This window comes from Chaetura pelagica, unplaced genomic scaffold (genome assembly GCF_000747805.2).
Source record: "Chaetura pelagica isolate M959 unplaced genomic scaffold, ChaPel_1.0 scaffold10, whole genome shotgun sequence".
Lineage (NCBI taxonomy): Eukaryota > Metazoa > Chordata > Aves > Apodiformes > Apodidae > Chaetura > Chaetura pelagica.
In genome coordinates, this window is record NW_009952263.1 from 70042 (window position 1) to 81484 (window position 11443).

At 36.5% G+C, this 11443-nt stretch overlaps 1 protein-coding gene across 1 annotated transcript; it reads right to left on the reverse strand.

Annotated features, from left to right (window-relative positions):
- Window positions 1-3826: 3826 nt before the first annotated feature.
- UBA5 (ubiquitin-like modifier activating enzyme 5) lies at window positions 3827-10375 on the reverse strand. The gene is given in 12 exon segments (XM_010007479.1): window positions 3827-3910; window positions 4448-4554; window positions 5344-5419; window positions 5863-5998; window positions 7252-7284; window positions 7286-7365; window positions 7547-7651; window positions 8453-8537; window positions 9199-9285; window positions 9694-9803; window positions 10154-10243; window positions 10334-10375. Coding segments are annotated over 12 exon segments (1032 nt in total). The 5' UTR covers window positions 10373-10375.
- Between the last annotated feature and the right edge of the window lie 1068 nt (window positions 10376-11443).

Consider the following 11443-nt stretch of genomic DNA (forward strand, 5'->3'; position numbering starts at 1 on the left):
TACATCATCATCTACAGTTAAAGCTGTTGTCAGATTCAACTGTGTTCAGTGAAAATAATTCCAATGGGGAATTAGAGTGAAGATGATTATGACCTGGTTCTCTGTTATTAACCTTTTAGCGATATGGTCACTATTTAGTCTCATTGAATCTTTTAAAATACAAGAATGTCTGTGTTAGCTGGAAAAACCTAATGGTGCAAAGTAATTTGCCATCAAATAGAGATGGTAGTCTACCTGCCTGTTGTATTTCTTAATACCCTAGTCAGCTGGAAGAATCAGTTTGGAGTCTGCCCTCATTCAGTGCATAAATCCATGAATCAATTTAAATACACAGTATAAACAGGCTGTTCATAAAAAAAATTGAAATAAGCGAAAAAATAATCAAAACCTCACTATAATGTTTCAGAGGCAACTGATGTTAAGATTTATTCGATCCAGTTTAAAAATGCAAATGGCTTCTACCTCAAAGGGGTACTTACCTTCCAGTCTTTTTCTTCTTTTAGAGCTAAATCCCTCTCAGCGCTGGTTCCAGTTAGAAGGAACTTAATATTTTGGTAAGACTGTAACTTGGCAAAAGGAAAGGCATATAAAACTGATAAAACAAATCTAGAACAACCCAAATTTTATTTTTATGATTAAGAGTTAGTTGGAAAAAAACTCAAAAATAGCTCTTGAAACTATTACAATACAGCAACAAGAGTTTACACTTTGTAGTAGCTTTCTGGGTATTTTCCTCTTACTTTAGAAAATGGCTTTTTAATGAAACAAAAGTTTTCCCACTCTCTTCCAGCCACCTGGAAAACTGGAAAGTTCTTTGCATCACTGTTACCAAGAAATAAGCAAAAGGAAAAAAACAACCACAACCAAAACCAAACAAAAAAACCGACCCCAAAAACCAACAAATATTTTTTTCCCAAAAACCTCAACCTCAATATATTTCTGGTGCCTACTCTTCTCACACCTGATAATTCCATGTTATCACTCATCAGCTGTCTAGCTTGTCATCTCTGGTCTGGTTTTAACACGCATGATCTTGCTCTCCTAAATAGTTGTCCTTAGTGTAGCTAGCTTACATAATAACTAGAAAGTAACTTCTTAAGTGTTATATCAGACTTTGCCCATTTAGTGATTCTCAATTCTGAATGGCTGCTATTCTTTCCTTAAGTGACTTCTCTCCAACCCGTTCATATGTTGCACAGTTGCTTTTGGAAGAAAGATCAGTCCCTAAAAAGCAGCCAATCCCAGCCATCCATGACCTATTAGGAGAGATGGTGAGGAAACAACAGACTTACTCTGTCTACCCAAGGAAAGCTTTCTACAGCAATTAAAACAGAACTACAAGTAATAGTGGAGGGTATTCAGGCAGCATGTTGGCCATAAGCTGATGCAGATATAGTCGTAGCACTCTTAAGACAATTGTTCATGTATTTGTAGTTGTACCTCCTGGACATTAAAAGAAAGTTAATTTGTAAATCTAGTGTATGTCAAATAATACTTTGTAGAACTCCACCTCAAAACACTGTCAGCAGTTTCAATGGAGATTTCACCATACATCTCAATAACATTCATGTTACACTGTAAACCCTGAAACCTGCTTGTATAAAAGGCTGCCAAATAGCAAAGCTGGACTGAACCATCACAATATACTTCATTAGTTGATAACAAAAAACCATCATAAGTCTTCCATTAGGTTTTATAGTTGGAGTAGATTATACTTGTAAATGTCTTTTTAATAATAAAAAAAAGACCTTTAAAGCCGTTTTGATTGATGCTGTTTATTTTGAAATAATTTTGACCATTGGCGCATACGATTATCTTAATGCATTTTCTAATTATTTCAAATTCTTCTTGTATATACAAATTGAAAGTCTGAAAGCAACACAAAAAACTGTTTTGTATACTCTGTAAGTGGGCATACAAAGTGTATTAATTTGCTCATAAAACTGTAAATGAAGTAAAATGGTAAACAGTTGCCTCTTGTAAAGCTGTCGATCATGTGATAGCAGCCATGTCAGCCAAATAGTTAAGAGTCAAGATTAATGGAGAGCTGTTGTAGAAATGAGTCAACCATTTGCCTAAGGAGCTCCAGAGCCAGGAATGTGCTTCACTTTTATTGTTCCCAGCAGAATCACACAGAGTCACAGAGGACCTCTGGAGATCAAGTCCAACCCCAGGAAAGGTAAAGTCACAAAGAAACCTAACACTTAAACTGACACATGGATCAAGCTAACATAGACTTATTGATGCAGATTCAAATATGTACTTTTTAAACTATCTCATTGTTCCTTTCCCTTTTTACAGTTCATTTCTAAATTCTGGTTTCTCCAAAACTGAACTCAATAAAAGGGAATAATCTTCCATTTTACAGTATAAAGCCACCCAAAACCTCCCTCACTAGCTTCAGAGATTATTTTTATGTAAATAATATAATCTAGTATCAGCTGTGGTGGAAACAAAATTTAAAAGTTTGTAAATGTTGCTTAGAAATCAAGCATTTTTAAACTTAAGCATTCATTCAGTTGCCCTAAGAAACAGAAGCACCTCCACACTATTACCTTATTTTTACATGTTGGTTGGATACTGCTACTACAATTACTAGCCGATTCTGTGTTGGCTGCATCATGCTGTGGAAAGGTTTTTTGAACAGCCCAAGTTAGAAATACTTGTCTTATACTGCAAAGGTTGATAATTACATTTTTCTAAGCCAAATTTAAATAATTATCAAGTTCTGGATCAGACACCCAGAGTGGTTAAGTTTGATTCAAATACATGCTTTCAGATCTGCAGCATACTGCCACTACAGGACATAGTGATAATTTAACTCGTGATAATTTAAACGGTAATATGACTGTACTAACATTATTTACAAGAAAAATACAACAGCTCAGCTACTCCACTGAAGGTATTTGCAACACTAAACACAGTTTAGAGCACCTAATTTTAGAAGCTTTTCTATGCAAACTCAGATTAAGTCTATTCCTTAATATAGTCCATGGGATGGGGATGAATAAGAATTCTAGCTAAACTTAACAAAAAAACAGTATTTAGATTTTCATGGAGATAGACAAAATCTCCTGTTCTTTCCAACATTGCTGGAAATTCTTACAGATTCTGACATGAAAAGCATCTGCCAGCTGAAATTGTAACAGTTAATAGCCAGTCTCCTGTTATCATTATTGGCCTTGTTGCAGCATACTAAAAGCATTATCACATACAGGCAGCTATTTAAGAACAAGCAGTAATACAACACTGATAAAAACAGGAAAATATAAAAAAAAATCCATCCCAGATATTTAAGGCAGATGAAAATGCTGAAATTTTCTATTTACTCAAAAAAAAGTAGCCACAGCATGATTCATGCCAAGAATTCACAGAGACCAATGAACAATGACTCTAAGTGCCTCGAAAATCAGGAGCAGCAGTGCAAGTGAGGCAGCATCACTTGCCCTTGACCTGTTCCATCTGCTCCAGCACCTTTCACTTGTCCTATACTAAGTACTCTTCTCATCACATGCTACTGCATGTCATGTGCTGTGCCTGCTTTTGTTAGTTTATCCATCTTCCTTTATTTTCCACTAAACTTAGGGACACTGACAATGCTGAGAAATTAACGTATAGTGGCACAACTCCCTGTGTTAAAGATGTGAACAGACAACAGGATATAAACAAGCCAGTTTTCTTTCCTTCCTGCCCCTGTAACAGTTCAATTTTGTCAGAAATGTAAAGATAAGCTTCAGTGGAGGTAAAAAAAAAAAAAAGGGAGTCTGGTCTTCTCAAAATTCAATGGAATCAAAACCCTCAAAAGTTGTAATTAATATTTGTTTTGCTACATGTTTCTCATTTTGGCCATGAGTTCTTCTAGGCTTTCTTCAGACTCAGTTACCGTTTCTTCAGTGATCAAATTTTCTTCCTATTAGGAACAGGAAGAAAAAGTTGGCAACAAAAATAAAAAACCCCCCCCACAAAAAAGCTTTATTCCTGTTATACCACAGCATTTTTCTAGAAATGGCCTAAATTATTATAAAGTTAAATTGTAAACTCTTTTCTGACTGGAAGTGAGAATGTTCTGGCCGTTCCCCAGATATACTAATTGCTCTGACTACGTATAACTTTTACAACATAAATATGGTTAAAATACTAGTCAATAAAATATAAACTGAGAAATTCACAGTAGCTTTCCCTTCCCTGTTCCCCAAAACCAGTAATTTCTATCACTCAACACTATATTCACACTAACATCCATACTGAAAAAAATAGATTCCATAGAAATCCAAAACTGAGCCATAGAAGACAGCATTTGGGTGTACCGAGGTAAAGTGTAACTGGAATTGTTCAAGATGGAAATGTATTTTAGGTTTAAAGGCTAGCCAAAATGACTGATATTATAAATTTAATCTATACAATGTATTTTTAAAATAACTGTATTCATAAAGAATAAATATATTACCTTGTTTGGAATAGTATATGCCACTGTAATTCCCTCAGGAAGCTCAGGTACTGGGCCAGATGCAGCCTTCAGCTCATCTTCTGACATTTCAGATACTAACTCGATGCCTTTGCATTAAAAGGAATTGAGAATTCCATTAGAAGTTAGTCTAAAAAGTTATTTAAGAACTATGTTCTCATAATACAAAGAAAACTGCAGCTCCTTTTCTAAAATAGAAAAAATCTAAAAGCAAAAAAACCTGATTTCACTTACTTTATTCTCATTATCAGTGGAAAGCTTTTTCCTGTTACAGTATATGAAATGGGTCCGTACTTGCAACCCATGGACAAGAATAGCACCTCTCCTGTAGGACTTCCTTAACTGTTTAAATCTTCCTGGGAGGACACTTGTCAGGCAAAGATTATTTTCCATATCATGTAATCAACAGAATGTATATATTAATTCTTGAAGCAGTTACCTAAAATGTGTGTATCATTTCTTAAGACAATTCTTTCTAATTTAAAGCCCTCATAGGAATAAAAAGATCTGTAGGGATGCCTGAGCACAGTGGTTATGGAAATGACAAATGCTCTTTCACTACATATTTAAAAGGAACACACAGTAACTACATCTTCTCATATCTTTCCTATCTTTAGACCATCTTCTGAGAAAGTTTTTCATTCAAATGGGGTTACATTTTGAGCCCCAAACCTGCACACTACACTAAAAATACATCATCAAGTTGTGGTAACACTACTGTCAAAACGTGTGAAAACTAGCAGAAACTACACATTTGAAGTTACAAAAAACTGGAACCATAGGAAGTCTGTGTACCCTAAAGTGTGTTCACCTAAACCAAAAACTTCAACTGAATCTCAATACCAGGAACATAATTTCAACTCCAGTTGATTATTTACCCCAGTCATTGTCTTCGTGTACTATTTCTTCTACCTCTTCAATTACTTCCTGTTTTGGTTGTGCAGCTTCTTTTTTCTGAAGGAAAAACAGAAAAAAAATACAATAGTTCCATTTTCATCAATAGCAAAGAAGAGCCAATCTAATGTTCACACCTCTTTTAATATTCAAGATATGCAGTCACCATTTAGAACTTTGTTAGGCATAAAAAGGCAGAATATCAAGTTAAAAAAAAAGCCAACAAAATAATACTCAAAAATATATGACTGCCAGAAAGGTTGAGCAATTACTGCAGAAGAAAGTATTATCTAACTGAATGAAAGCCATTCTGCCTGCCCTTTGCTTTAAGGTAATGCTAAGTACTGTATTTTTAAGCAAGTGGAACCACTAGAAGACAAGGCTGCTGAAAACTGGAGTAGTGATGGAAGTTTTCTTTTACTACAGGTCTGTGGCTTGCTTTTTCTTAAAACTTTAAGAAAGGGGGAAAAAAACCAAAAAGCCACAACTAAACCCATTTTTACCTTATAGATTTCTTGCTGTTTTCTACAGTTTTGGTCACTACATTGTGGATTTGGCTTCATAGACATAGTTGGAAAGAAATCCTGCATCGCGTTGTAACCAAGATAATAACTCACAGTGCCAAAATTTAACAGGTATCTAGAAACACAAAGAAAGCAGGCCCTTACAGACAGATCCAAGATTAAAAATTCAGTTGCTCAAGGAATATTTTTTCCTTCAAGAACTTCTGTAATACACTTTAACACTAGTGAAGTTGTAAAAAAGCACTGTAATTGTTTTAAAATAAGCTGTAATCACCTGACAACAGGATAACTGTATCAAGACAGTTCTTTTGCAGTGTGAATGTGAGAACAAGTCAGCTATATCTCAGGAAAAAAAAAAAGTTTAAATCATAGGATGGTCGGGGTTGGAGGGAACCTTAAAGATCATTTAGAGCCAACCCCCCTGCATTGGCAGGGACACCTCCTGTGCCTTAATCCATTGCTTGAAACACACATAATGCTCTGCATTATGAAAGGTGAGTTTTGAACAGCTGATCAGAACTAGTTTAATCATCTTTACTGTAGGACCATAGTGGCAATGAAAAGAGATTTAAACTAAGCTGCAATGTTTGCATTTTTCACTAAAGAAAAACACCTGTTGCCATGCAATTTTATACAATACCTCTTCACAGCTGAAAATGGCACCTAATTGTAGGCACAATTGCTAACAGTATTTTTATTCTTTGTAAGTAGAAATTTTTGGATAACTGAAAAAAACAGGCTAAGGCTAAAAACAGGCTAAATAAGATCCTGTTCTCAATGATGTTTGCAAAATGTGGTGCATAATTTGGTGCCAATGCAAAGTTGTTAAAAATTTTCCTTGCTGATATATGCAGTTCTTTTAGCAGCTGGAGTCATTTGTATATTTTCCAAAAGTACTGTCACATATCTCATATTGCTACATAATTATTTTTAATTAACTTCAGATTTTTAGACTACAAACACTGCAAGAGGAATTATTTCTTCTTTGTCTGTCTGCAAAATTTCAAAGAGAAATTAAAACTGCAGCTTTTTTCTGTATAATTTAGTGCTGTCAAATGGGGAACACATTTCAATGCAGGACTAAGGGGGTGGGAGAAGTGGGTGTGTATGCTGTAAGAAAAATTCTTAGGAAAACACTGAAGATTTTCCTTACTCCTGAGAAATTCTACTAAAAAAAGCAGCTTCTAAGTAAACACACCAGTGATTTAATCAGGGTGTATTATTTCAGCCCTGTCTAATGATTTCAATACCTTTAAGAAACAGACCACAAAATGTAGAAAGACCCAAACTGATCATTTATGAAACATTCCTTCAGTTTTCTTTCTCTTACAGTACTGCACATTGAACAGCAACAACTCAGTCACTTACTTCAGAACATTCTGTACAAGCATTCATGCCACAAGGAAGACTAGCTGCACAAACTCCTTCCCGTTTTAATGTTTTCTCATCAATATTTGCAGCAACTACAAGCGGAGGAGCACACTGAAGGCAAATAAGGAAAGTCGGTGTAAAAAAAGTATTAAAAAAGCCCCCCACAGATCACACACACAGCCTTAAGCCACTCCATCAGCTATGCCAGGATCACATTCACTAGCCATCTCATCTTCATACTCCCAGTCTCACTTCAAAAGACAAACGAGCAACTCAGCAGAGCTCTGCGTACCGCGAAACAAGCGGATTCACCAGGTATGATCAGCTGTATGTGTCCTGACACTGCATTTTCACTCACTCCAGATTCCATCCAGATTTGTCCAAGTTCATTGCAGGCCTTACAAACACAGAAACACACATCAGCACTGCAGAAGTTTAATGAAAAGAAATAGAAAACCCCACATTGTTAATTGAGAGCGATTAAACATCTTTCTGCTATAAGACAAAAAGGCAGTGATCAGGAAAAGGAACGTGAAAAGGTAGAATAGAATTGTTTCTGAAAGGAAAAATCAAAGGACAAATTAAAGTTCTCCTCATTAAGCCCTTTGTTTTTTCCCAAGGACCTGAGACTTCTGAACAAATACAGGCATTAGTGACCAGCACGCTAAGGAATCCAATTGCGCAAACTACTTTTAGAGGCTTGGATACAGTGTATCTGTGCACCTTCAGTGCATGCAACTTACAGATCAAGTTAGCTGAAGAGTAACAGAAAACATACATTTAGCCTAGACCCTACATTGGCTGCTACTATAAAGAACAAGTTTGATTAGGTACAGAGCCTTATGACATTTTTAGTATCTAAAAAGACATAGAACCTATACCATCAGTTATACTCAGTCTTTGAAAAGTTTGTAAAATTTAACATCAGGCTTTGATAATACCTTTATGTAAACAGGATAATTTGGAAAGACAGAGATGGGTTAAGTCACTTAACTCTTCTACTAAGCATTAGCTGCTAGTAACTTAAAAGTCTGCAGTTACATTTACACACGTAAAACATCTTTTATAAGAACTGGGTAAAAGCTCAGATTCTGTTTAAAAATTCTTGATAAATTCCTGTCTTTTCTTCCATTCCAATTCCTAACATTATTTATAAGAGAAAAAGACTCCCGCAAGCTCATGCCTCTGATGTCCTTACCGTGTTAATTGCCATGCGAGCTTCAAAGTTGTCCACACAGCTTAGAACAAGGTCGACAGGCTTCCCTTCCTCCAGTGCACCATTACTGAAATGAGGATCAGAAGTCTGCATCAAACTGCTGGCAAGAACAACACACCCATGTAGCAATCAACATGCTGATTCAGAGTACAGAAGCACATGGGAAATGTATTTCCAACAAAATGCATGCAAATGTGGAACAGGATACAAACAGCATCTCAGTTCTGCAGCAGAAACAACAGCATGCTGAAGCTGGGATTTAAATACATGGGCATTTTAGATTAAAAGAAGTTTTATACAGCATATTGGTGATTTGTATCTTTGTACAATGCAAATGGGAAAAGTTATTTCAGAACTTCTCCATGCACTTCACTAATAATTATCTTCTTTCTTGATTTTATAAAGCATGCCTGAAACTACTTCAAAGTAGCCAAAATATGGTCTGTTTTCTATAATGGCAAAAACCCTGTCAGACCTGAAGCTTTGGTTGGAAATCTAAAGATGCACTAACATAAAATAAAACTATGTAACTCTGTAACAGTAGAAATAAACACCAACTCTACAGAAAAGGACTAGGCAGGAATGTCTTCATATATACATATTTCCCATTAGTTTTCTATTGGAAGTCAGTAAATTGAAAAAAAACAACCATCCAACAATAAAAATATGAGACTGTACAGAACCGGAAATCAGCAGAAGTTGGTGATACACGTTTGCTGAGATTTTACCTTATTCTATGCATGAAGTGTTCAAAGTTGTCCAGTGTTGTGATGTTGTAGTTATGTACTTCAAATTGAACATCAGGATTAATATTCCTTAGAGAGGAAATGAGTCAATGTTAATAAATACAGTAACTTACATTCTACTCCCTAACTTCACAAGTGTTGCTACTGTCTTAAGCTTCCAATATGAAGTCTAGAATACACCCATATTTGTCAAAAATTCACAGATTATATGGGAAAAAAGACCCCAGAACACACTGAAGTGGCATAGTTTACACCAAAGTTCTGAGCAAAATTAGCTATACTTAAAAAGTCGACCCATGTTAAGGTCTTAGGCAGTACAAAAATGTCTTTAAAGTATCAATCATTCCCACAACTATTTTATACTCAAATTTCCAAATTAGGTCATGCTACTTTGCAAGTGATTAAGAGTGAAACATTGGCCTTCTGGAGCAGCATCCTGGGTAAATACATCTTGATACCCACTTCTCTAACTTTTACCTCAAAGTATGCTCTGCTGCTTGCACTTTACTTAATCCAGCTTGATGAGGTTGGAAGAAGAGTCTGTTCATGTTTGCCAGTTCCACTTTGTCATAATCAAACAGAAGCAGCTATAATAAAGATCGTATTAACAAATGTGAATCCCCAAAGACTCTGCAACCAGAGCACTATGGTAAGGCATTTTAAATCACAAAACTCATTCCAAAACCAACAATGAAACCCCCCAAACACCCCACTCCCACAGTCCCATTCAGTTCACATACAAAAGTTACGAACATTGTAAGGACCTGAAAGACTGAATTCTAACTGCTATTCACCAGAAACTAATTTGTTAAGTCATGAAAACCACTCTTAAAAAAAAGCAATCTGTTAATTTTATCTAAAATGAAGATATTCAACAGATTATCTACACAAACACTGGCTCATCTACTAGAAAGAAGTAGAAGAAAACTCTCATTACCTTACCAATGCCACATCTTGTCAACATTTCAGCAGTCACACTGCCAACTCCACCTACACCTACTACTGCAACTGTAAAGGTTCTGATTTTCTGTAGAAAGAATTGAAAGAGATCAGTATACCAAAAGTGGTTCCCCCAGGGAAAATATGCAAGGCTGATTTAATGCAGATAGATTCCTACCTCGTAGTCTTTGACAATTCCCATTCTTTTTAATGCCATCAAGCGACTACAAAGAAAAACAGCAACATTACATAGGAAAATGCTGTCTAAATTTCTAACAGCAATTTTGCTTTCCAGATACTTAAAATCACTTTTGCTTTGAAAATAACCCCACCAAACACCAAACTCAAGCCTGCTGTTTTCACTGCAGGTGTGACTACCAGCTACAGTCTAGATGGGTTAGTAGATGCTTTCCTCTTAGCAACAGCAATGGAGTACTAACTCTGCAGACACTCATGTATTTACTCAGTTGGTATATAAGGAATATCAACAAAATCAGGAGAACCCACAGCTGTTTTCATAAATTAATCCCTGATTTATAGAATGAAAGCCTACACTTAGGGGGGTTGGACCAGATGATCTTCAGAGGTCCCTTCCAACTCTGATCACTCTGACTCTTCTGTGTAATGAACCATATGGCAGCAGGCAGTGAAGATTCTTCCACTGTCCTCTGATCAATTTGATTAGACTAACTCCAACACAATACAAAAAAAACCTAAACAGGTTGTGAGGGTAACTGGAATAATTCTAAAGTTATGTTATCCTGCTAATGTTATCCTGCTATCGTGTTCTTTTTTCATTTACAGTATCAATGAAAGCACAACTATGAGCTTGTATTAAAGCAATTAATCTTGAAAAAAATAATGCATCAGATTTCCAGAACTGCTGAGCATTAGAAGGGGTGCCAGATGCTCAAGACCTCTCTAAAGGAAACTCTAAGTTAGAGGAATGAGAGTAGGAACTCAGGTAATACCAACACCTGTCACATTTCTTGGCAACTTGGCTGAGTTTCCTCCCACTCTCCATCTCCCTCTCCCCCCCTTGTACCGCACAGCAAGATGATACAAAATAAGCCAAAGTTACACTTCAGAAACCCAGTCAGGTGAGAAATTTGAGACCACCTCTCCCCACAGAGGGCCCAGCTTCAGCACTGCCCTGGCACACCAGCCCCACCCTCAGACCCCTCTCTGGACAAGCCTCTTCCCCTTCACCCAGGCCCACGGGCCCACCCCACGGCCTGGGCCCCCACAGTCCTTCCTCTACACCCCGACTCAGCCTCTGGGCCTCCCC